We start from the raw sequence: 27,411 nt of genomic DNA, 5'->3' as shown, positions 1-27,411 counted from the left end.
GGACAGGACTACTCTTGAGGCGATGGTAACTGCCCTGGGATGAAAGGACTCGCGTATTTACGCTGTTTCACCCGAGCGGGAGGGCCTGTCCCCGGCACAGGGATTTCGTGGCCAGCGGGTGGGTTGGTGGCAGGAGCTCCCCGGCTCCTTCCCCGCCGCCTCCGCGAGAGCGCGCCCGGGGCGCCGCGGCCGCGGCTCCTCCTGCCCCGCCGGCCGCGGCTCCTGCCCCTCCCCGCCCTTCGCGCTGCCGGAGCGTCAGCGGGAATTTCCAGCCAGGAAGTGCGGCGGGCTGGGGGCAGGGGCGGAGGCTGCGCAGGCCGGTGCCGGGCGGGCGCCCTCGCCGGCGGAGCAGGCGGGAAGGAGGGGGAAAGTCCGCGCGGAGCCAGGACGCGGGCGGCGGCACGACGGGTTACATGGAGCGGTGCTGAGGGACCGCCGGCGGCACAGCACGACGAGGAGGAGGCGCTGCCAGCCCTGCCCTGGTGAGCCCCAGGCGGCCCCTGACCCGCCGCTCGCTGCCTTCTTTCTCCCCTGTCCCCACCGCGGCGCCCGCCTGGCTGGGCTCCTCTGTCCCGCAGCAGCGGGAGCGGGTCGGGAGCGGGGCGGGAGCGGGTCGGGAGCGGGCATTTCCTGGGCTGGGCGGGGGCAGCGCGGCAGCCCCGGAGCGCAGCAGCCCCGGAGCGCAGGTTTGCCGCGGGAGGCTGTGGCCGGCGCCAGGAGCAGCCCCGCTGGAGCGCCGGGAGGAATTACCGCGGGATTCGCCTGCAGCCAGCCAGGAGAGGGGGCGGGATGCCGGGGACGGCTTTGCTGCTGCTGTGTTACAGGGGTCTTCCTAGCGAGGGAAGAGGTGTCCGTGACAGGCTGAACAGTAAAGTGAAAAAAATTTGCAAGCCCAGGTTCTGCCGCTCGCACAGCGGGTGCTCGTAGGCAAAGGAGGTGCTGCTTTTGTCGCTTCTGGTTTCGAAGGTGACTCACGTACGTGCTGAACCTGAGACACGGCCGGGGCACGGTCACCGGCCGGGCTCGGGAGTGCAGGTGGTCGCCACGAAAACGTGGGCTTGAGACTGGCAACTCTGGGTGTCCTCGTCTTGGGTGCAGCAGACAGTATTAAAAGGTACGACATAGTGAGGTTTTTAAAGGTAATTTAGTAGTAAGTGATGAAATCGAGAATTTCTCATTGCGACGAGGAGTATTAGTACGCTGGTTGCTCGGTTACGTTTGACGTTGAAAGCCAAGGATATCGAACTTCTCGTCATCACAATTATTTTTTTAATCTGTTGATGCTTTCTGCTTTGATGGTGGCTTGGGTGAAGAAGTGCTACTGATGTATTTTACATGAATGTAAAACGGAGTATTGTTTCTGTGACATGAGCTATGTGCTATTGGGCCATTGTCATAGTGTGTGTACTGATGCCTGATTTCATTCAGATAAGTAAATGTGAGTGACTGTAAGCATTTGGGGAATAAGACTTTGGAGGCAAGGGATGATCTGCTGCATTTCAACTTCCTGTCTTAAAACACACAAAATCTTTGCTTAAGAATAACATTTTAAAGGAAATACAGATGATTATTATTATATATTTTTATTTTAAAAAATGGTTTTAAAGTGCTGATTATATTTGACATGTTTTGTGCTTCAGAAGCCCTCTTTTCACTTACTCTGTTCACAGAGAAAAGTGGATGAATTCTTTGCTCTGTCACCTCGTGCCTTACATGCTGCAAGGTGCTACACCACCCCTGTCAAGCTCACAGAACAGGATTGAAAAGAGAGCACTTCGATTTTATTGACATCCGGAGTCTCTGTGCTATGTACTGTGTAGTATCAACTTTTGAAATAGTATTTCAGTCAAAGCATTTGTATTCTTTCATAAAAGAAAGTAGCTGCCCGTTCTAGGAAAGCGTTAACCAAGACGTCATTCTAAGATAGCATCCTGTGTGCAATGTTTTGTAATCTACAGAAATGACTACAGTTTATGAGAAAATGAAAGAGAAAAAAGCAGCCTGTAACCATCCAGAAGCAGATACTCTGTTCTGCAATCTTCCCTGGCCCAAGAATTTAACTAACAGTTATGCCAAAATGTTATTGTCAGGATTATGCCGCAGAGTGTGGAGATTTCAGGGAATCTCAGTGTTGAAATCCGTGCAAGATATGTTAAATATCTTAATTTGAAATACTAAACAGAAGGGAAAAAGCCTTTTTCTTTCTACCCTTTGTCCCCTTTAGAAAGAAAGAAATGTCAGTCGGTGGTAGAGTCATCAAAAAACGTAGTTACTTGCTCGTGCAAGAAATGAATACATTTTGAGTTGAGGTTGTAAAACAGAACAGCCTTTTGTCACTTCGCATCATGTTGCATGTTTTTAAAAAACAGTGTGTTTTAAAACAGCAGATAAACTTCCTATCTGTACTCGCTTTTTTCCAGCAACACCTTTGGTAATGTTTTTGTAGTATTTATTTCGAAATCAGAAAAGTTTGCTGGATAGAGGTGTGCTGGGACAGAGAACAAGAGTATTTTGGAAGAGGGAGAGAGGGTGGAAAGCAGACAGTGGTGTTTCATTTATGTGCACATCTGAAAATTTCCTGCTTCATTTGTTGAAAAGTAGCAGTTCTGGTTGTTTCTGTGTTACTATGTATTTTACTTCTAAAAATTAGTTTTAATAATAAATCTAAGTTTACTTTAAAATTTTACTTTTAAAAATTCAATAATAAATTTACTTTTTCCCTTCAGGCAGCATTACGTGAATTCAGTAATAGATACCTACAAATAAATATCACTGATGCAAATTTGCTACTTAATAGATTTTTGAGTTTCCTTTTCATTGCTGCCCTTTCCAAAATCTTCCCATGCCACTTTCTAATGAATATGTGCAAACTCCAGAAATATGTTCAGTTAGGAATTCATTTTATTGTGCATATTGCTGTCTCTGGAAGGACAGAAACTAAGTTTGAAGGCCTCTGAGTCTTTACTATCAAAGGTGCTTGTAATGCAAAATAGATGTAAAGATACAGCGAAAGACAATATATCTTTTACTAGCTTACAGTTGGCTTTCTGATGTAGCTAGTGTTGAGAAAGTTCACCTGTGGTCTTCAGAGATTCTGGTTAATTCCCCGTGTTTTCATAGATTGCTTCAAACTGTACTTGCTAAAGTACTTTCACCTTTCAGTGCTGTAAGTGTTTGCCAACTCTAAATTCAAAAGTATCAGTCATAAAGAAAATTGTTACTCGTTTATGTAAGCAACTAATGAAAACTCTACAGTTAGTTAAAAAGCCTTTTTTTCAACTGAAAAGCTGATAGCTTTCCTTTGGTTCTCTGAATAAATAACACAGCTATTGTAAAACAAACAGAAGATAATTAATGTTTCAGGTAGGTAATGAAAAAGCAGTTCCTGGGTTTGGTCACTTTTAGCTCTGACACAGGTATTTTAGATGTGGAAGTTGTAATTTGATGGCCTTTAAATAAGCTGTGAACCTTTTATGAAGTTCTGTGTTGATAGGATCATAATTATGGTTGTCATTAACTGTGCCCTTAGGTCAGTCAGGCACTAAGTTTGCATCTAGCTTTGAGCATAGAAATAATTCAGTGGATCTTCTTCAGTGCTTTCATTTAAACATGTATTTTGATGAAGCACTCTTGACAGTTTCAAAAGTAAGGCCTTAAAAGATGTTTCTAGTTATTATAGTCTCAAGGTAAAATCCTTTGTTTAGCATTTAGGTGGAGCTGACATCATGTGGGGAGGAAGCTACTACTGCTACTCCCAGCATTATTTCCCCCTTTCAACTTCTATGTTCTTTTGAAAAGCAGTGACAGATAGATACACAATCTTTTTTTCCTTCATTTAAAATACTGACCTGAAATACCCCTGTATTTCATTGTGTCCTTCAAGCAAACTGTCAGCAGGTCAAGAGCAAAGTAGGTCTGAGTTGTGTGGTTTGGGTTTTTTTGCTTGGGTTTGGCTTTATTCTTTTGTTTCTTCTAAAGATCATACTTCCATCTGCTTAAAGGCGGACAGATTTTAACACACAAATTAAGTATAAACAGAGGAAGCCGGTGGGTTTTTTGGTCTTACTAGTTTAGTCCAAGTGAGTTTTGTTGTGTCATAGGTTACTGTAGAACATTGAGACTGCAGGGGTTTTATGATTTCTTTGGAAAAAGCAAAAAATTAAGCTTTAGTTAGCCACTTGGCATCTGTAGATTTGAAAACTGGGTATAACTGCGATGGTGCTGGACTCAGCTCTACCTGTTTGGTTCCTCTTACTGGTGCTATTTAAGTGATTGCTTGTATCTTGTTATGATTTCAGTGGCTGTTCAGAACCAAAAGGACACTGAGAATTCCTTAGTTCACCTTTGTGATTGCAGTGGTAACAGCCCTTGCTATTTTCTGAGCCCACTTTTGCCACTGGTGTTCATCAGGTGAGGGACTGTGTCTTCAGTAGGAGCCCAGAGCCTGTGTGGCTGTACCTGGTGATACAGCAAACCTTGTGTGAACTGAACTTCTGCAATCCTGGGGTTGCATGTTGGCTTCTCAGAAACACTGTTCTTCCCGTGCCCTCTCTACCCCCAAAATAAAAGGAAAAGGTTTGCAGTTTAGTATTAATGATTCATTGCACTTCAGGCTTATGAAATGGGTGTGTGTGGCTTGCTAAAATTTTACTTTGATGGACAACTTTTATATGAACTACAGCTATTTGTAAAGAACATTCAGTGATTCATCTTTATCTGGAGGAAAAAGTAACAGCATTTTAACATCATATTAGGGTTAGTTCAAGTAACATTAGCACTCCACATGGCTAAAATTCAATGTAGTTACTGGAACTGTTTTGCTGTGTTGAACCTCAGTATTTTTACATCTACTTAGCATTATACATGTACCAGAATATGGTTGCCATATATTTGAATACCATTTATTCCTTTGATTTAAGTTGCTTTGAATGTGTTTTAACAAAAACATTCTAACTTTATTCCAACAATATTGTGGAAAAACAGTTTGTATGTTTATGGCATTTTGGCATTTCCTCTTGACATATTAGTTCACTACTTTGATACTTGGGAAAGGAATAAAACAAAAATTCTGTTTGCAAACATAGTTAATAGAATATCTTTTAGGTAGTCCAGTTACTCTTTGCCAAGGAAATTTTCTTATGCTTTGATTTTCTTCTTTTCAGATTTAGTAGTTACTTGCTATAATAAATTTGATTCTAGATTTCATAAAAATATTATGCACCCAACCATTCTGATTTAGAGCACCACACTTGTGAAATCTCAAGTACTTGAGATTGATTTAATTTCCTAAATATTCTGTAGTTTTTATACTGTAGTCAAGTAATGCATCTGCTCATGACTGAAAATACTTGAAAATTTTAACTTCAGCAATTTTAAAATTTTAAAAATACACTGACACAATTGCCAGGTCCCACCCAACCGGAAATAATAAGCAGGCTTAATTAGTCACAAGAGGAGGCAATTTGGGTTGTTATATTAGAAAAACAAACAGTGTCATTTAGGGTTATGTAGTGTTATTGCAGCTGCAACAGCGTGTGGATGACAAAAACGGCAGAGGAAATTAGAATCTTTGATCAAAATGTCTCTCTGCACAAACTTTTGCACTTGTATACTGAGAAATTGCACTCCAATCTTTATTGTGAGATTACACATCTTTGAAGTACCTGAAGGAATGTGAAAAATACAACTTCCTTACGCAGCTTTTGCAGAAATTCAGTGTTGTTTCCTTAAAACAGCTCCGTACACCCCCAGGTATTGAAGTCATAGCTGAGAGAAGAAATAGTAGTAAACATCTCAACATTTTTAAAGGCAAATTTCAAATCTGCTTCATTACTGAGTTAAAATCCCTTCAAAATAACATAGTTGGTGGGGCTTCATGTCAATATGAGTGAGTTAACAATCACTATTTGTGTTTTTTAACATGTTTTTGTTTCCTGTTTGTCCTGAAGACATCTATGCCAATATTGTGGGTGAAAGTATGCATGACGTTGCCTTAATATTTGAGTTCTGTTTACTTTGTATATTACAGAATGCTTCAGCTGTTTATCTTCTCTTACTTTGAATTAAAAGTTTTGTGCTCTGGAGCTGTACTTGCAGGACAAGCTATTCTGGGAAGAATAACTGGGTTCCAAGGGAAATGAAGTGCTGGTTGAATTCGAGAGGTGGCAAGAAGGAAGGTGAAAATGCTGTGCGTTGAAGGGGGTGGGCAGTATCCTGACTTCGAAGGGACTGCAGTGGTGAAGGCTTGAGACTGAACAGCTTGGATTGGTATCTCTGCTCTGTCAGAGCAGATCGTGCTCTGGCCTCCAGCCAAAATCATCTCAGCAGCTCTCGTCCTGCTTCCAGCCCTGACCCAGCAACCCAAAGTGGCTATTGCACAATACCTTTTCCCAGCATCTCTGTCTGGGAAATGCTGATCTCTGAAACAATTGTCCCCTATCCAGATACAGATCATGTTTTGCAAAGGGTGGAAGACTGAGGCTCAAGGATGGATAGTTGCCACTTAAGGAAGAAAAAGCAGGTAAAACACGTCGCCCTGTCTGCACAATACAGCAGTTGCTCAGTACTTCATAGCTGCTACAGGAATTCTGAGAATTTGGTGCTGTTCCTAAAAACATAGTTCTCTGTAATGAGATCATCTGCCAGGCTTTATAGCCCTGATGTAGTAAAAATGTACTTACAATGTATGAAACAGATACATCTTTGCTTCATTTTCATCCTTATTCCTCTCTGTTTTTACTAAGCAAAATAAACAGGCTAAGAGCATAACCACACTGAATTTAATTACTTTCATTCAGTGTCCTGTTAAAGAAGTTTATTTTTAACAGGTAAATTCCAGTGAAAGCCAAGTTAAAGAGAAAAAGCACTCTGCTAGAAAACTTTCAGGAAGAATTGTTCTTTCAGTGTATCAAGTCAGTTGAAGTGTAGTAGTTGAGTTTCCTATTGTGAGGCTTGCTTTCAGAATCCCAGCCTTGAAAGGTGAGAACGGGTTGATGTAAAACATCTCATAAAGTAAGAGATGGTTTAAATAAATTTCCTCATGGAAGAACATCCATCAGGCGAATTTCAGTTCTCAAGTGCAATGAACTGAGTAATAAAGATCATGATTGTCTGTAGAAAGGTAGTAGGAAGAAGTCCCATTCCAAGTTTGTAGGGGTTGGATTGGATACTGGTGTCATAGAAAGCAAGGGTTTACCTCATGCTCAAAATTCAGGCTGGAAAGTTGAAGAGAAGCAAAAGGAAGGATCTGTACCCTTGACAAATCAGGGGGGCCTGAAAACAGTTGGGTATGGAAATTTATCTTGCTTTTTAAAAGGTAAACAGACACAGTGGATGTTGAAGAACAACTGGGAAGAGGTCTGAAATCATATTATTGAGATAAAGAGAAATGAGAATTCTTGTTCGTGGATTACAGCATTCTTATGTTAATTATGCTGTTTCCATTTTAAATGGCTGCTCCTTTTGATGCTTTAGAACAAATATTCAGAATATAATAAGTCATGTTCTTCCAGCTGTGGCTACTTGTAACTTGTGTCATTTGGTTATTAAGGAGGAGCAGTAGTGCAGAGTACCTGCCATTGGTTGTTTGGTGCAACAGTCCTCTCCCATAGGTGTATACATGTCTTCCTAGGTGTTTTTTCTTTTTCTCCCTTTTTAAACCTTTTTGACAATGGCAATTGTCCTGCTGTAAGGAGAAAGGAACGTGTATGCATATGCACAGGCATACACGCTTACCCTCAGAAGGTGCAGTTGTGTGGTTTTGGGCAAGTTTAGCTGGATTTTGTTTTCCTGTTGCACTAGGAGCTAAATGAAGTTTCTTCACTGACCTTTGCATTTTCTCACTTATAAATACTGTGAATTGAAATGTCTAGTTTCCTGTGCCCCATTATTTGAAAGACTTCAGATGCTCTCCAGGGTGGAGACTACTGTGGTTGATTGTGGTGTGCAGGTGTTGGGGGTGTGTTTTTATTGTAGATTTTAGTTTGCTGTACAATTTGTGGGAATTGGATCTTTTGCAGGAAGCAGGCATCTATAATAACATGAACTTCATGAAACAGTTTTAATCCAGTCATCTTCAAATGAGAGTGGTGGCAATCGGTGACCCATAATACAGCTCATGCCATGAGAGAATGAGCAAAGCTACTCGAGGTAGATGCTAATCTTACCACCTGATGCATATGGGAAAGGTGCTTAGAAACTGGAGCAGTTAGGGAAGAGGCCAATTGAAGGTCACACAGTTAATGCTAGGGTCTATTTTATCTGTGTCTTTCTAGGGTTTTAATCATGTTACTGACTGTGGATTTGCACCAATTTTCATGTAGGAGGAAGTGTAGGGATTTGTTAACTTAATAAATCCTAAGGAGACGAATTGTAATTTGAAGGTAGGGCTCCCAGAACATTGTTATTATCTGTTTGGCTTTGGAGAGGACAAAACATAGTGAAACTGAGAGTGTTTTTAGTCACTTAGAAGGGTTATTTTAAACAGCTTGGTTAATCTTTGTCTAGGCCCTGATAAGGCAATCAAGTGTGAGTTTACATACACAAAGGTGTATGTTTGCACATCTAAATTATAATCTGTTTATAATAAACTGGCTTAGCATTCAGGCCAGAGAGAATGTCTTTAACCTCTCCCCCAAGCACTGCAGCTGACTTGAACACAAAAAGATCTCAAGTAAGAGGCATCTGTGCTTTTGGTGTGAGAGAGATTGTGTTTCATACCGGGTTAGACATTCACTAGTACCCACCTACAGCTGACTGGGTGGTATGTGGGTAGTTACCTTGCTGCTTCCAAGTGTAATGTTCATAGAATAATGGAGTAGTTTGGGTTGGAAGGGACCTCACACAGGATCTAGTCCCTACTCCCCCACGTACTCTGGGTGGAGAAACCTTCCACTACCATATGTTGCTCAAAGCCCCATCCAACCTTCCAGGGATGGGGCAGCCACAGCTTCTCTGGGCAACCCGTTCCAGTGCCTCACCACCCTCACAGTGAAGGATTTCTTCCTTATATCTGATTTAAACCCACCCTCTGTCAGTTTAAAGCCATTCCCCCTCATCCTATCCCTACACATCCTCGTAAAAAGTCCCTTTCCAGCTTTCCTGGAGGCCCCCTTCAGGTACTGGAAGGTGCTGTAGAGCCTTCTCTTCTCCAGGCTGAACAGCCCCAGCTCTCCCAGCCTGTCTGCAGAGGAGAGGTGCTCCAGCCCTCTGAGCATCTTCATGGGCTCCTCTGGACTCACTGCAACAGGTCCATGTGCTCTTTGTGCTGAGGTGCCCAGAGCTGAATGTAGTGCTGCAGGGGGAACATCTTTAAAGGCTGCTGTTTTGCTGTCATGTCACTGTTGACTGCAGCAGCCAAAAAGCCAGAAATTACTGTTTTGAAAAGGTGAAACTGAAGGACTGATTCAGATGGACATAGGGGTTTTTTTTTCTGTATGGGGTCTAATATTTACATCAAAATACTTCAAAAGAAACATTTTCAGAAGTAATGCCTCTGCGCTATTTTTTCCATTTTCTTGGAAAGGCTTGTATTGTGGACATGTAGACGTGACCAGGAAGCATGGCAAGTGTGAGAACACTGCCTTTCTCCCCCAGAGTGCTGCTGGAGGGAGAGGGGTGTGGGCTGAGGAACTAAAATAGGACAAAGAAAATAGAACCTACTATTACATTTATCCTGTGGGGCTCACAGAAAAAGCTGTAAGATGCTTTGAAAGTTTGGCAAAGTATATGTTTAGCAAACAGGCAAGTGGGCAGATGCCATTCATGTTAGCTCCTCCGAATATGTTATTTTTCTGAACAAGCAAGTTTACCATGTCATCTGGAAACTTCAGGATTTTGGAACACAATTTTACATATGTGACTCATGAAATAGTAAGTGTTTAAATATGAGACATCACAAAACAAGACTTTTAGGACCCGTTTTTATTCTATTTATGCAGAAGAAACCTGGCATTTGCACTCACAGTTACCTAATCAGGGTGGAACAAGAGGGTTCTGACACTTCATAAAAAAAAGTTGGCTGTTGAGGTCTTCAGATCATTTTCTGTAATATCTACACCTTTCACTAAGAAGTGTTTGACAGAAAATGTTTCAAGTTATTTCAGTGATTCAAGTAACTTGTCAGTTGGTGATAATGTTATTTATATTCTTTCTATGGAACAGAATAAAAACATCTTAGTACTTTTTGTTGTATCCTGAAGGTTTTATCATGCCTTGTTTGTTGACTTCTGCCATAAAATGAATAATAACAATGGCAAATGGTTGATGAAAATAATGCTTTCCAGAATGTGCCTATGAGTTAATGTGAGTGACTGGTGTTTTCTTTATCTTGCTGAAATCCTGTTGTGTTAGGTGATGAAGTACAGCATGGGTGACATTGGCTGCTTGTTATATCTGTTATTAACTTTTGGCTGAAATCTTATGACCAGTTATTTGATATTTGCCCAAATACTACAAGTAAATATTGCCCAGTAAATATTTCTAAAATGAATTTACAGTCAGGTGCGTACTTCTTTTTCTAGGTTAAAAAACTGAATCCACATGAACCTCTTTTTCATTGAAGTCATCTGTATATTGTCTCCTACTTCTCCTTTTTTTTTTTTTTTTTAATTTTCTACTTTGTGGGGGATGGGTGACTGTGTTGTCTTTGGAGCTTGTTAACAAGTAGCGTTGGGCCTCCATCGAAGTGAAGTACCCAAGTATTCCAATTTTCCTTTTGATATTTGCCTTTTTAGTTCCTGTAGAAGGTCCATGGTGACTCAGTTTTTCTTTAATGATTTACTGATCTCTTGCACCTGTCTTTGATAGTGTGGTAGGTTTTCTAGCAAAGTTCTCTTTGCTGGCTCATGTTCACTGTGATGGAATATGAGGGCCAGAGACCTTTTTCTGTCTTCTATTAGTTATTAACCTTATTTAGTGTCTGTTGTATGCAGACATGAGTCTCTTGAAATAGTGTTACTGTTAGTTTCAGATATTCCCTTGGAGAGCCTTATTTAGAGAGATCAGCATAGGTGAAATTGCAGTTCTTTTGGTAACATCTCCATGAAAGGAAATAACACTAATACTAGTATTTTCTAATAGACCTAATAAATTCCTAAGAAAATTCACAGGTTCTTCTACTGGCCCACTACTGGTCCCAGTAAAACTACGCCAAGCTAAACTTTTCCAGTGTCCAGCATTTACATGTAGACCTGTGAGAAAGAGTTCTGATATGCTGTGCATCCATAGCTGTCGTCAGCGCAGAGCTGTTGTGCATGCTAAGCACTTGTGGACCCTTGGAAATAAAGGTGTTCAAAATTAGTCAATAATTGATTCCTGGTTTTATTTAAAAAAATTTAAAATACTGTCTGTTCTTTCTTGGGCATCTTTATTTGCATTTAGTAATACTTCACAAGAAAACTGTTCGGGTTCATTCATGAATGCTCATCATGTTCTTTTTATTGTATAAAAATAAAAAGAGTTTCTGCTATTTCTGTGGTAATGATTTTGCTTAAAGTCTAATGGCAGAATAGTCAGAGCAAAGATGGAAACAATTCCTGATTTTAAGAAGTTTTGACTTCTAGACTTTGACTGTAATTTTTAATTTCTTGGCAATAGGCAATGGAAAATCCTATTCTGTCCTTACACTGCCCCTTCCAAATACAGAGGAATTTTAGAAGTATTTTGGAAATCATTAATGTTATGAGTAAAATGTGTCAGAAATTGGGCTTTTAACTCTGAACATTTTCCAGGCTTCTCTATTGCTCTACACTGTAAAAAAGGGAAAAAAAAGGGGAGTTCTAATCATGTTTTTGTGTTTCAGGACTTAAAATGGCAGAAGATTCCTATATTATGGGAGTATCTGATCCCCAAGTAAGTGAATTTCTGTATTTTCAGTATCCCTGTATCCTCTCCTAGCTCTCTGTTTAGGCTTTCTCTCATATTGTCTTGTTATTTCCTAGGTTTAGCATGGACATAGAAAAGCATTCTGCGTTGGCAGAAATTAGAGCTTTTTTCCCCTAAGGTGGTTTTTATGTGACCTGTAAAGTGCCTTGCCACTGGTTAATGGCTGAAATGAGAAGGAAAGCTAGGCCTGCTGAATTAAGCAGTTGAAAAAAAATACTTATTTTTATGCCCTGCATGCCTGTGACACTTGCTCTGAAATTTCTTCTGTGGTGGACCTTGGACTCTTCCTGAAAATAAAGTCCCTTATGCCCTAAAAGGCCCTTTTGTGTAATTTTTTGGGATGTTTGCATTTACAGTGATGACTAAAATATTCCTTCACTCGCACAGATCCGTAGGCCTAGCTCTTCAGGAGCTCTTCCTGATTTTCTTATATCATTTCATAAATTATTTGAAATGTGAGAATTGTGCTTGGGTGAAAAGTTTTAAGTGAAGAACAGGTCATTTCTACTCATCCTAATTTTCAAAAAGCAACTGTTTTCTCCTTTATGCTTGCTCCTTTTAGGAAGAAGGTAGATTTATACCTGACAGCAATTACAGTAAGATAAGACATGTCAGTGTTTAAAAATAAAAAAAAATTAAACTTTAACTTAAATGTACTGGTTTTTTGCATTAGAGCTTGTAAATATATTTACATAAAGAATGTAGTCTGGTGAGGTTTAATCACGGAAGTGGAAATGAAAACTCACAGGTTCTTAGCAAGGCCTTGGGCAGGACATCTAGGGTCAGATTTTCAGAATTTACTGTATAAGCTCTTAGAATTTATAGTTGTTAGTGCACGTAAGCAAAATGGGTGTTAGAAACTATGCTGAGGTCGATGCGGTCTCATGATTCTGGTGAAACTTGGGTCTGTGCTGTCAGCTCTGCAGTGCTGTTGCCAGCAAAAATAAAATAGCTATGAAATGTTTCTGTAATTCAGCAAGGTGTTTGCAGTCTCAATATTTGCAGAGAACTTTGAAGTTCTTTGCTGATAGATGTTTTATGCAACTATGTATACATGTAATAATGAGGAGTATGTTTTCTTTCAATATAGATGTTTGCAGTGGATCAGTTCATGGGAATGAATGCATTATTTAATAGTACAAATTACATCACTTCAGACTTACCACTACGAACAGGTAGGAACCCTCTCTGTTTGATGGTGCTATTGTCTTGCTGGTTCTTCCTGTTTGTTTTCTTTTGAGAAGTTCTTTTCAGAGCCTTTTTTTGTTTACCAACTTGTGTGTCATAACAGTAGATTGCAAAGTGGTCAACTAGATTTTTTTATTACATCTTTTTGCATCTCTTTCTTCCCCTCATGAAGCTTTCAGCAGTGAGGCAAATCTGATTTTCTTGTGGCTTGTACAGAAACCGAAAGTTGCAGCAGTTTCCCAGGTGAAACCAGGACAGTGACCAAAGGGCTTTTGAGTGACCTGTGTTATAAATTATTTTGTTGAGGCTTTTTTCGAGTTACTTGTTTCTGTTGCCGGTTTGCAGACTGCAACATGTGCTTCTTGTCCTTTGGAATGCTGTTGCATTTGTTGTAGTAGTTCTTAAGGTGCTTGTTTTTCACTAATAAAATGTAGAGAATATTAACTTCCTGTACCATTCGAATCTGTTTTTCCTTCTCGGTGACTTCTCTGTTTCCTGTGAAGTGGCAGTGTGGTATTAGAAGCACCCGACAATTTCCTGAATAATAACACAAGTTTGAAAGCTCAGACAAATTTTGCAACAAACCACTGAAAATAAGCAAAAAGTATTCTGCAAAGGTCTGATAAGCAGTTCTTACAGTATGCTTCCAGAACTGTAAGAACAAATACAAGTCTCTTATAGCTCAGTCAGTATTAGCTGCTCCACCAACTGCTTGGTCTGATTTTGCTTATTAAAGTTCTTTATAAATATTACTTCTTGCATGAATTTGGAAAACTCTTTTCTCCTGCTTAGTCTATTAGAATAGCTGATACAAAAGGAAGAAGGAAATAAAATTTTACTTAGGAGGTTTTTCTCAATATATATCTCTGATATAGCTATTCATGTCTTTTACCATGACAGCTTTCTCTTGTTTGACTCTGTTGTATCAGGATGTAGCTGGTATCTTATGGCAAATTACTTTCTTTAGTTGAAAGTGCAAGCCACTTCTGACTGCAACATTTGATATGCTGAACAGCTGTGAGGGTGTAAAGAGTAAAATTAAATAAGCGTTTAACGTTTTCCTTCATAGGTAAAATTCCACCCTAAAGTAACAATAAATGCTGCTTTTAAAGTAAAAATTAAAGCATGCTTACTGTTTTGGTGTTCCCTTGTTTAAACCATTCTTGTTTTCTTGAAAGAGTAGTATCAAGAAAGGATCAAGAAAGATATGGTGCAGATAATTTTGTTTCAAGATAAAAATGTTCTCATGAGCAAAGCTCTTGACAAATACGGAAAAAACATCCAGCAAATTAATGTTGCAATCATTTGTTTACAGTGTATTTTTATTAAGGCAGATAAAATTATTCAGTAAGATTCATCTGTGTAGGATTAGAGGGCTTATGCATTGTATACCAAGGGGTTTTTTCACCTAGTTTCCGTTGAACAAATAAGGTTATTGAAATTGCCCTGTAATGAGCTCTTTTTACATTTACCTTTTGAGCTTACTCTGTATTCTTCATGCCAGACTCATTCTATACCAATTATTCAGATATATAAAACTAATTTTCAGATAACTATGTCCTGTCTAAAGTAGAAACAGCTGTTTTCAAAACCATGTCAGGGAGTCAGGGATTCACTGAATTCTTCAGCCACAGAAAACTCTTACTGGGCTAAGTCTAGCTCTGCCCTTAATTTGCAAAATTGCTTCAAAAAAGGCCTTCTTTTGTAACTGCCACTGCTCTTGTCTACTACTGCAACATAGGTGGCAAGTTCCTTGTGCACAAAATGGAATTCAGTAAAGGATTCTGGATTTGACGTTATCTCAAACAAAAAGTTAATCATAAGATTTTGGAGAGGTTGATAATTTCAACAGCACCTGATGATGCCACAGTCATTTTTTTTCTTGAACATTATCCCAGTAATACTTGCTTACTCGCATGCTTGAAATCATGCTGGGTTGTTACTATGGACTAGCTCTTCAGTTACAAGATAATATAATAATTTTGACATTCTATTTTACTGATTTTCAAGCAGGGACTAATGATTTCTTTCTATTCAGTAAGTTCAGTTAAAAAAGTCATGTGGGATTTTCCGAAAGTACTTCCAGCTGAGATATGAAGAGAGTCAAATAAAGGTTCTAAAAAGGATTTTTCTCTAGGACGGTTGGATGATTAAGGCAGAAAGAACCAAAGACATTAATTGTTCCTCATGATTTGGCTGTGGTGCATATATCTTTCAGTCTGTGCATCCATATATGCACAATGTCAGACCTATTCCATTGGCAGACAGGTTTAATGTATAACCCTGGATTGCCATGTCGTGCCAGCCTGGCTGAATCAACAAATAGCTGGGGAATTTGGGGACTTTCTGGTGATAGATATTCTGCTGTTACGTTAATATTTACAGTAATAGTAGAAAACCTTTGAGATGTTGGGGCACAGATTTTCTCAACATCGTCAGTGCTCAAGTGTCTTTGTGTGCTTCTTTTTCTCTCTGGTATGTCCATTAAAAAAAAAAAAATTAGGCTGTTTTGTTATTTTGGCTCTAAAGCTGTAGCGGTTATGTCGTTTTTACCAGCAGCAAAGGCAGTACCTCACAAAGTCAGCCTCTTCTTTGGCCTGCTGGGAAGTATCCTGCCTGTGATTAGGTAGGTTAGGTCTGATCCTCAGTGGCACTGGTGATGGAGGCAGTGGATGGGGATGTATTTAGGCAGAGTAAAAGCAGGTGCACATCAGTGGGATGTCCACTGTGTAGTGAAGAGACAAAGTGATGCCTTACATTAGAGAGGAAATGGGCAGAGCTCTGAGCTAAGCAGCTTGTAATTTTGGGTGTTTCTTACTCCTTCATGATGATACAAGGCCATCTACAACCACGTAACATGTGGCAGTTAGAGGTGGGTTTGGGAACTGTGTAGTTGTTTTGGCTTCAAGAGGCTCTGGTCTAACTAGCTGTTGGCATTAAGGTGGTGTGTTTTTAAAACTTTGAAGTTGAAGCAGAGCCATCAGGAGTTGAGCAGTACTGCCTGCAGGCTGCTAAAATTAATTTTCTGCTATTTATTTAACCTCCTCCGTACAGCCCTCTTTGACACTTGCTATGAAAAAATGAGAAGGCCATAGAGAGAAAAAGAAGGCACTTAAAAAAATTTATTTCGTGTTTTTTCAGAGAGAGATAATGTTAGAGGTTCAAGGAAGCCAGACCACCACCAAAAAAGAGATGAGTGTTCATTTTCCCTGTTCCATAGCAGTGGCCCTATCCTCAGGAGCTTGGGCAGACTTTCATACCATTTCTGGTGTTCTTTCTAGATCTTCTGTGCTTGTGTTTGGAAGAGTGAACTGAGGGGACAAGTTAAGCAATGTCCCATATGCTACTTGCTTTAAACATCGTGCTTTGAACACTGAAGAGCTGGTATTCAAGAGAGTATTCCTGTGCAGGGGAATCCCTGAGGGGGAGGGCATGCGAATGCTACAACAGGCCTTCAGCAAGGATAAGGCTCTAGATCTCCAGTCTGAGCTTTTAGCAGCAAGGTACCACTGCCAGGATGGACACAAGAGAGTTGATGTGGGATTTAACAATCAAAACCTGGAGGCTACAAGCATTTCCATCCATGTCCACAGAGCAAAAGAGCAGTTACAAGGGTGAGATGCCTTCTGGGAGACCCACCAACAGAGAGGACGTGAGGGAAGAGTCTTGTCCACAGGTCATTGCAGGTTAAATTGAATGCGTTTAGGTACTAGAAAAGCTGTTAGACTAGCACTAGTCCAACAGAGTTGCCAGGCTTGCAGGGATATCCCACCTACCTCAGAAACCCTTTTTTCCCACACCCTTGCTGTGGTGGGAAGATGGAATCAAGAGGGAGCCTAAGATGGGTGCTCCTTCAGAAGTGTGTGTGTGTGTAGGGTGAGGCCTGTTGAGAGGAAGAAAGAATGTAAATGGTGGGAGTGTCAAGGGGCAGGAGGGCCTCTGACTCAGGCAGGAAGGAAAATGAAGAAACTTGGCAGTTGAAGAAGACGTGGGGAAGTGGGACTGTGACTCAGACTGGAGTGGGATGCGAGTCAGTCTGTGGCAACCGAGGTGAGAAGGCAGAAAAAGAAGCCCTGAAGCATGGCCAGGATGTGGCAGTCTGCACCAAAGCCCCTCCAGGCTGGAGAAGCACACATTGTAGTTGCAGTTCTTGGCCTCCCGGCTGTAGCAGTGCCAGGCAAAGCGTGAGGAGCGCTCCTGTCAAAACTTGGCTTTTGGCAACCATGTGTAGAGACAGCTCCGTGACTGTGTCCTTCAGCCTCTCTGAGGGCAAAAGTAGATCATGAGCTATGCGTTAAGTAGTGTTCCTTCTTGTGGCTGTTGAACATTTAAAAGGGTTTGCTCATAAACAGGAACTTGAATCAAACAACCTTCCAGGCTGGAACAAAGGATCATCACAAATCTTGTCGTTCTAAGTTCCTCTTACAAGGTGTTCATCTTCAGGTTCCTGCTCTTTGCCTGCTTAGACCAGACACGCCTACTAATAGAAACAAAATATTAAAAACTTCGGTGTGCAAAACACTAAATGTGTTTTCGTTTCCCCATGGGAAAGGATGAGAGAAAGAAGGAACCACATATAGCCAGTGTTAGGCTGTGTAATGTGCCTCTGGGAAGTATTCAGAGTTCAGTGAAAATAGCTATATGAGACCTTTCACTAAGTAAAATCCTTTGTATAATCAAAATAATATGCCATTTATGCCTGGATGTTTTCTTGAACATTGCTGGTTTATTTTTAAGTAGCGTTTCAGATATAATCAAGTGCTTTGCATTGGAATGCCTTCTCTGTAATGATCCTTGTGTCTGGTTCAGCTGCTATACCAGTGAATTACTTAGTCACTGGTAAAAAAAAAACCAAACGGAAAATCTTTAGTCATACAACCCAAAGGTTAAAATAAGACCTCAAAAAAACATTTTAAATACATTGCTATATGATCTGTATAATGGGGTTGATGATAACAGACATCTAATTTGGCTTTGTGCATTCACACTGCATTTTTTTGCACTTCTAGTGCTGGTATATAAAATATTTTGATTGTTTTATCAGCATATTTGTATGCTTTTATAAGCTTTTTTTTCCCAAGAGGTCAGAATAACCACAGTCCTCAATTTTTGATTTTCCTGAGTTTTCACAAGTGCCATGCAAGGTCAGGGCATTTCAGTGGTATGAAGCATTTTCCTTTAGTTTTCCAATGTGCCAAGATAGTGTATATCTCTCTCTTAGGAGTTTGAGTTTCCTTATCTTGAGGAAGAGTTGGAACTTGGGTCTGCTGTGTCCTGGGGGACTTCTGCAGCCACTTAGCCATTGGATAAGAACACTTCCTTTTCTGGCTAATGTTTGAGAGAAAGCAGTAGTATTTTGTGCTAACCCAATGTGCATGCCTTGAAAATGAATTCCTAAGAGGAGAAGAGCCAAAGAACAATTACTTGGCAGATCATGCCCTGGAGGCTTGGTTGAAAGCTGAACTACACACAGTTGTATTTTAGGTGCATTATTTCTGCCAATGCCTAGAAAATACGCAGCTTCTGGATTGTTAAAATACAATTTTTCAGGTGCCTAAAGCATGAGGAGCGTTAGAGATCTGTGAAGAGAGGTCTTAAATTTAAATGCTGATGTATTGCTTAAACCCAGCTCAGCACATCTTGACTGTTACAGACAAAAACTGAAACACAAGGCCAAAGCTAAATATTACTGTACATCTTTTCAAGGTCCTGAAGTCCAAACTGTTTTTCCTGCTTTGTAATGCAGGATGATGTGTATAGGGTCATGAGTTCAAGTAGTGCTGTTCACTTTTTTAAAGAAAAGCACAATTGATGGACTTGGGAGATAATTTATCTTTAAATGGGAAATTGTTGTTACTGGCATTTGCAATATAACTTTGACATGAAGTTTGTTCATTTGCTGAGTCAGCTAACTGCAGCAACAGAATTCTAATTTCATCTATTGTGTATTTATTAAAACTTCCCTGTTGAGAGAAACTTGTTCAGTTAAGACCTATGCTTGATTCCTTACCATTAATACCTTCAAGGGAGTAGAAGCTATGATACCGAATTCCAACAGGAATATGGCCGGAAAAATGCTACATAGGTATTCACAGTGAAGCTGTCATTTGGGGTCTACCTTAACAACAACTGATCTTTTAGCATTGAAATACAAATCATCTTGGCAAGAGACAGGGAAGAAATCGTAGCTCTTGGAACTGTTTTGAGACTCAGGAGTGGCTTGCATTTTAAGAGGTATTTCACAGCCATCCACCCAGAGAGCTTTCCTTCTTGATATAAATAATCTAAATGATCAGAGTTGCGGCTCAGCTTTGATCAGGTGATGTATGCTTAACTCTGGTGGCACTGAGTTCTCACTGGATTTAGGGCCTACTCAAAAGCTATATAAACTGGTGAATTTTGCATGAGGTTTATAGTATGAAGTTAGCCACTGTATGAGACTGAAAGTTGTTTAATGAAGCCTTCTTTAAATGACACAAATAGAATTTTAGTACAACATAATCCTATGTATTGGCACCATGCTCAAGATGGATCTCAATATAGAGTCTGTATTTGTAGTCAAATTGAGTGTATTTGGTCTTTTTAGAGGCCCAGCAGAACACTATATTTAAAAGTGTATCTGAAATTATTAAAACAATGTAAATTGTTTAGTCTTCTCAATTCCAGAGTTTTTTTAAAGTAGTTCTGACTGTTGGGGCATGTTGAGACAGCTTGAATTCCCCCTGTATTCCCATGCCTCAGAGTTTTCCATTGGCTGTCTCTTGACTTTCAAAAGCACCTATTCAGTAGGAAGCCCCAGGACCAAAAGCTGGTGAGTGTAGTCTCCAGAGCCCCAGGGGTTTAAACACTAATGTTAACCTTAGCTCAAGAAGCCAGACTTCTTGTCAGTGGCAAGGGAAGGATCCCGTTGTTACACACCACTGCAAGTTTTAACATTTGCCCATTTAGTCTCTCTGAGCTAAAATTAACCTTTTTGATTTAATCCTCTTCTTCTTATTCCACTGGTCATTAGCTGAAATGACAGACTGCCAAGTGATTAAATAATTTATTGAAATTTAAGTTCTGAAGAGACTTAGATGCTTTCAAAAATTTTATCTCAAGTCATTTGAGGACATAATCTTACCCCTACAACTTATATGTTATTTATAGTAATAGAAATAAAATTTCTATTAATACTTTTCTTTCTTTCTTTTATGTTAGCAGATGGACCATATCTTCAAATCATAGAACAGCCAAAACAGGTAAGAGCAAGACTACATTTTGAAAATGTCTAAGGTAGCTATATTACTACATTCAGCTTTGAATAAACTTATGACTTAAAAAAGAGTATAGAAAAGGCTGAGCTCTCAGAACAAATGTGGCACTTGAACATGAGCAGTTTTAACTCTTACTTTTGTACTTTAATTGTTTCCTGGTTTGTTCTGTTTTCATCTTTGTCTCTTTCTGGAAGTTTCATAATACAAAAAACCCCAAGGGTTTTAAAAATATGCCTTGCTAAGTATAGACTCTTCATCTTAGAAGTGACTCTTACAGTACCCCAGTATTTGGAAATATAAATTAGTAGATCAAACGTGGAAGATTTTTAGGATTTGTTTCATAGTTTTTGAAACACAGGTTAAAAATAAAAACATGTAATTCCCAAGTTACAGGAACTTGTGACTTGTGTTTTGTTATTGTAAAGAAATGCAGTTGGCCTTTGAGATTCCTTTTGCTACGGTAGTCTGTTTTGAATAATCCAAGAATAATGAAGATAAGTACTTGAATGTAACGTTTTCTGTATTATGTAGCAAACACTGACCTATGCTCCTCTGACAGCAGAGAAGTCATTGCAATGCATTGGTTGGTTTTCATGCAACTGATGTACAAAGTAATTGCTGCATAAAGGTTGTCCTGAAGTGTGCCTGGGTATTGTTCCCCTTTGGCGGTGGCACCAGCAGCTACAAGGATTCCTCCTGAAGCTGTTGTGGTATGGAGGTGCCTTTCCTGTCTGTCCCAATGAATTGCATAAAATCCTACCTTATGGAGCTGTTCAGTAAACAGGGGAAGACAGTGGCTAAAAGCTTCCCCATCCTCCTGTTGGTCTTCTGCAGAAGCATACTGCAATCCAGTCTTCCTGGCAGGAGGCAAGGGAGAACATTGGTTTCGATCACACACCAAAGACATTTTTGTGCTTGAGCATCCCTTCAGGAATAGGACTCTTCATCATGGTCCTAAGTCAAACAGCAGTGTACTGTGAACTCTTAAGAATATGCTGCCTCTTCCTCATTGTTTTAAGCTCATCCCAAATCAGGCCACGTCTCTGCATGGTGGGGCCTGCAGTGCACAGTCTATAAGGAGAAACTATTGTTTCCATGTGTGACTTCTCAGCAAATGGTTCCTCTCGTGGATTCCCCGTGTGGCAAGCTAGGCAGTGCTTTATAACGGTGTGATCCATCAGTAGAGTGATGTGTCCTGACTGCAGAGGTTGATTTGCCTTTTGCAGAGGTTGTTCTGTCTTTTGGACATCTTGAGTTCAAGCTCATCATAGCTGGGCACTTCAGTCACAGTACTGTGGGTCACTCAGTTCACCGTAGGAAGGCAGTTGTGTCTGAATAATAAAAGTTTACATTTGCCTGGGAAACACGTTTTTAACCTGAAAAGGCTTTCGTGAGGTAGGTATTGAAGCTACTGCTTACAGAGTAATTTTAAGGCATATTGTTCACTTTCAGCTAATACAGACTTCAAATTCAGAGTTGTCTACTACTAGAAAGAAGCTGAATTACTCTTAAAAAAGGCTACAGCACTAACTGGTGCTATTTGGACAGAGTTGTCTACTACTAGAAGGAAGCTGAATTATTCTTAAAAAAGGCTACAGCACTAACTGGTGCTATTTGGACAGACACTGGGCACCCTATATAAGATGAGGATTTTGCCAGAAACTGCAGGACTGGAGAGTAGATCTGAAAGCAAAACTGGGGACTCCATGAAATGTACTGTTCAGTAGAGTTAGAGTTAGCAGATACCTTTGCTTAAGAGTTGCATCTTTCGAGCCTTATGGATTACCATGTAAAATGAAGGGGATGTTCATCAATGGAATCAATGGAGAGCTGTGCTCTGGACTGGTTGTCAGTATCCTACAGATATATACAGATGTCTATTTATGTAGCTGAGATGAAAACCAGCTAGAGTCATTTGAAGCTTTTGGGCTGTTTTGGGATTTCACTTGGAGATTCAGCTTTCAAGTGCTTTTCCCAGATGGAAGAAGTGTTTCTGTGTCATTCCTGTACTTTCCTTTATGATGCTTTGGACTTCCTTATTATTTGCTTCAATTTTGTCCATCTAGCAGCAGTCTTGGGAGAGAATTCCTGCTCTTGCATTCTCTACATGTGAATTTTTATCCTATTTTAAGAGTATAAATAGATCTCTGTTTCAAATATCTTCACTTAACTGAAAGAAAAAAATGAGGTTGCTGCTGTGTATTAAAGTGAGAATAGAAGAGGTTCTCCAGGGCTACAGTTCAGTGATGCTTTGTTAAGCAGCACTCAGTATTTCAGGGATGAACAATTGTAACTTTTCCATTTGGATGAGTCTTGTTTGTGTGTGTGCATGTTCATGTTTGTGTGTGCTATTTCTCTTTTGGTTTAGTTTCTGAACAGCTTTCAAGTTTTTTTTCCTTTATTCCACAGAGGGGATTTCGTTTCCGATACGTATGTGAAGGGCCTTCGCATGGTGGACTTCCTGGTGCTTCTAGTGAAAAGAACAAAAAGTCATACCCTCAGGTCAAAGTAAGGACATAAAGCATTAATTTTGTCAAGTTGATGGAAGTGTCATCATATGTGTGTGTATAGGACCTTACTGCGTAGCAACATCAATTTGTGTGAAGTTGCTCAAGACAGACTACATTTCAATCCCAGCTTTCGAAGTGTAATTGATTTTGAAAATGAAGTTGTCCTCAGGTGTGTGGGTTTGTTTTGGCACCTTTTTTATCTGCCAGCAGTTGAGCAGTAACTTACCTGCACCTACCACCTCGCTATCATTGTGCAGACTAATGGAACACTTCTTAAGATGCAGTTTGAGCAAGGCTTGAGCTGCTTAATTCCTCCGTTTCTATTGCAAAGTATGAGTATGCTTAGTTATTCCACTTCATTCTAGAATGCTGTTTACCAGGTTTTCCTTTTTTTTCTGTTCATGTTACTCCTTATTCAATATCTCTAGGGTATGCCATTTTTAAGAACTTAACTCCTTTAAAGTCAATGTAGAACTTCTCATTTTAATAGGAACAGTGTTATGCTCAGGTGTTCACTGAACTTTTTTTGTGGTTTTTTTTTCTCCCACTGGAAAAAAATTCAAATATGTTAATCAAAAGAATGTTCTATGGAGGCACAGTATGAAGATTAGAAAAGTGATTAATCATTCTGGGATTGGAGAACTGTCTTTGCCTATGGTTCTTGCAGCAAATTTTTTTTCTATGAAAGTCTGGAAAAACTACACAGTGTCTTTTCAGTATTCTTTTTAACTTAAATGCAAACCTTGGTCTTGTTATTGCATTAAATCTTTGAACTGTTGCACTACACATTCTCATGAGGAGCAGGGTTAATGTATGCTAATTCTGGTGTTATTTCTTAAGGTATTCTAATTCTACTGTTCTCTTACTCCTTTATGGGGAAAGAAGGGGAGGGAAGAGTGGCAAGCAATAAACTTCTGCCTTGGTGTGCCACTCCTCGTCGTTCTCCTCAGTGTGCGTCTCTAGTTCATCTGCTGTTCTTGGGAAAGGCTGGAGTTTGGAGCAGTTGCATCTCCTAATGAATCAGTATAAACATAACATAATGGAAAATAATCAGCATGGGCTGAGGTAGCCTAGGCTTTAGTCTTGTGAATTGAGAAGAAGCTGGGAAAGCTGATTTCATATAGCCTTGCAAAACTCTTAGGAAAAATTACTAGCCCAGGCAAATAATCCACTTGCTTTTCTCTTTCCTATGTTAACAGTAATGATGAACCAATGAATTAAATTCACTGGCATGTTCAGGTATAAAATCATTTACTTCAGCTGAGCCAGATCTTTGGATTCCAATTCAATCTGTAATGGTAATAATACAAGTGATGCTTTATAAAGGTGTGATATGTCACACAGTAGCATGACAAGGAGCTATAGAGGAAATGGAATTTCTTGAGTGAACTAGAAAGCCGAATGTTCTTCGTCTTTCCGTCAAACCTTCTAATTTCATTGATCATCACTTTTTAATTTCATGTAGAACTTACACACATACATCTCTTCCCCTCCCTCCCATCCTATTCTGTGCATCTGGGTTTTTTTTTCTAGTACAAATCCCCACATGGCAACACCTGCTGGGAGAGGCTGGCAAGGGAACACAAGTAAATTCCTCAAGGCCATTGCTTGTTAGAGCCTGTTCTTGATTCAAGTGGTGCCAGTAAAGACAGAAGTGTTTCACACCTTTTCCTGTAAGTCTCTTCTGTGTTTTGTCAGAATGTGCTCACTTTGTCATAACTGAGGGGAGCACAATTGAAAATTGCTATTTTTGTTGTGTTGGGGTTTTTTTTTGTTTTGATTTGATTTTTTTTTGGTTTTTTTTTTTTATTCTTTTGGCAGTGTTTTCACTATAAAACCTACATTAGTTAATCACAGTGCAGTGAAAGGACAGTAGCATGAGCTTTGGCTGTACTGTAAAAAAGGAGGTTTTGTGACAGATATTTAAACCCTTGGCTGTGGTGTGGTCAGTGCAGCTCATGTTGGGATCTCCTTTGTGCTTGGCCAGCTCTCTCAAAATTTACCAGTAGCTATCATGGGATGTCCTGAAACTAGACATCTCCAGTGCACAAAAAACCATTGCAGTCTCCCTACTCTGTTTTCATAGGATTATGGATTGGAGGCCAAAAGAAACATTTATGTGATGTGACTTCTTGCATAATGTGGACTGTTCAATTTCACCCTTTTTTTAATCTCCCTGCACCATCACTAACTCATAACTAAGCTGGAACACATCAAAACCTATCTCTCATGTAAAGGCTGCGGCATTGAAGACTTTGCTATGTCTCTAAGCAAGATGTTTTGGTATTTAGTTACATGTTTAAACTCTTCCTGTATAGTATATTAGTAGATGGTGTAGGTCAGGAGTTAATGTAGCAGTTCTGCAATGCCAGTCTTTACACTTGAAGCAAATCTGCGCTGGCCAGCAAGGTGGAATTGATGTAAAACCGCTTGTTTAGCAGAACAGTCCTGACAGATGGAGTCTAGATAACAGTGTATCTTTTTCTATAATACCAGAAACGGGATTAATTTATCTTAATGATTTATGGCATTATGTTCCTTTGTTTAGCCCTGTCTTTGCTAACAGTAATCCTAATATGTAGAAAACATCTTGCATATTCAGAGGATTCTATATAACTTTGCATGTCATTATGAAGAGCAGAGAAGTTGTAGATAATGCATATGTTACAATATGTTTCATTATTGCAACCTAAAATTCTTTATTTAAATTTCATTTTCATCCACACACAATGCTGGAAAATTTTGCTGTCTGGAACAGTTGAAATCAAAGCTGCTGAGCTGCTTATTCATCATTACCTTTTTGTCCAGGGGAAAAAGCAATCAGCAGTATAAAAAGAAAGGATAAAACAGGGAAGTCTAATATTGTCATCAGCATACTTAACTATCTAAATTTTTTTATTTATAGTTTTCTTGGTTTTTATATATTTGAAAAAATGTGAGAAAACTTGCATAGAAAATTTCCACTGGCCTTACACGTTTACCGTGTGTGTCCTGATCTTGCCATACTGCTGTTAGTGTGGGCAGATCCATGTTTTACACTGAAGTGCTTGATCCAGTTTTAGCTGTGACAAGAATTTGCCGAAAACAATGGGGTGAAGGAAATGTCCTGAATTTTCATCTCCTTGGGGGCAAATCCACGTGGGTGGCTGCAGTCTCTAATTGCATGTTTTCTGCGAGCTGGATGTAAATGAGCTCCAGCCCGGAGTTTAGAGGTGTGCCCGAGATAAGAGCACCATCTCTCTGCAGAAGAGTTTGGGCATGGTGCACTTTGGCTTACGAATCGAAGCTGCACACCAGTGAGGCAGCCCTGAGCCCAGGCACACTGACAGAACTGCCCAGCCAGTCGTGTCCTGGGGCTATCCCAAATTATACCTCAGTCTGGAGATAAGACTTCCTATTGAAATCAGGGATTTCAGCACATTTACTTCGAGTTCAGGAGGAGAATTTATGGAAAATTAGTCAAGTTACTTTGTTGATGAGCCTTGGTGACAGAAGGAGCATATTTATTTGCTTCCCCCCTCCCCACAGAAATTAAATCGTAGGGTGATATAGATTGCTATATTAAATCACCTAATTATTACAAATTAAAAAATCACCTAACAGCTGAATTAAAGAATAAACATGAGACAAGAAAAAGAAGACTTTTTGTTTTAAATCTTTACTGCTCTTAAAAATCTGTACTGAACCAAGTTCAGCCAAGGCTAACTTCGGTGAGATTTGAGCTTTTTATTGCTATGGTTGATTTGGCTGAATAGGTGGCACTGAATCGCTTTAGTTGGGCTTGTAAAGCAGAGCACCTAGCTCTGTATTTTTGTCACTAGAGTGACCTCACAGTCAGAGGATCAGAAGATCTTCAGCTCCCATTGGTTTAAATTACTTTACAGTGCTTTTTCTTAAGTCTGTTAAGTAAGTATTCAGTTGCCTACACAGTTTGTACCACATCTGAAATATTTTGTCTTTAATTAGCAAGTGAAAAAAAGTGTGATACTGCTGTGTAAAAACAGGCTGTTTATAAAGAGTGAGTGATGCCTCATCTGTGGAACACTTCTTGTATGTGTGTATCGAGGACCACAGTAGTCCCACTCTGAAGGTTAGGTGGGGCTGGGGCTGGGGCTGTAGTTGCTGTAACAGGGATTGGAAAGAGACATAGGTGTTTTTGTAAGTGTTGGTGTTGTAGGTTTGACGTGGTCTTTTCCATCATTTGCTCCTGTTGTTGACCAGTTGGTTTCATTTCTTGCATGTAAGAGTAACTGGAAAAAACATCTTTGAAGTATGAAAATGTTCTTATGAAGTTTTTGTGAAGTTTCAGAACGTATAAAAATTGGCAGGGGTCTGGATTGCAGGAGAACATGAAATAACTGAAAAAACCTTCTACTCTTGTCTTGAAATTGACTCAATTTCGAGTTCACAGAGTCTTTTAATCTTTCAGACAGATCTCTCAAACAGAAACAGCAAATAAATGTAAGCCTGCAGCCTTTTAACTTTATCAGATCAATTGAATGCTGCTTCAGTATAGGATGTAATCAAGTATTACAGCTATACTCTGCCCAGGAACTCCTTATTTTCTTTTTTCC

General features: G+C 39.8%; 1 protein-coding gene across 2 annotated transcripts in view; it reads left to right on the top strand.

The window, feature by feature from the left end:
• Positions 1–369: 369 nt before the first annotated feature.
• NFKB1 (nuclear factor kappa B subunit 1) overlaps positions 370–27,411 on the top strand; it is a gene marked incomplete at its 3' end in the record, with an annotated part of 57,332 nt that continues 30,290 nt past the window's right edge. For both annotated transcript variants that reach the window (XM_082282266.1, XM_082282265.1), the window contains exons 1-5: positions 370–482; positions 11,801–11,850; positions 12,974–13,058; positions 20,272–20,312; positions 22,737–22,835. In XM_082282266.1, coding sequence (XP_082138392.1) covers positions 11,809–11,850; positions 12,974–13,058; positions 20,272–20,312; positions 22,737–22,835 — 267 coding nt within the window. In that variant the 5' untranslated portion in view covers positions 370–482; positions 11,801–11,808. The remainder of the gene's footprint in view (positions 483–11,800; positions 11,851–12,973; positions 13,059–20,271; positions 20,313–22,736; positions 22,836–27,411) is intronic.

This window comes from Coloeus monedula (assembly GCF_965178545.1).
Source record: "Coloeus monedula genome assembly, chromosome: 5".
In the NCBI taxonomy this organism is placed as follows: domain Eukaryota; kingdom Metazoa; phylum Chordata; class Aves; order Passeriformes; family Corvidae; genus Coloeus; species Coloeus monedula.
Note: the sequence above shows the minus strand (reverse complement) of the source record. Positions and strands in the feature narration are given on the sequence as shown.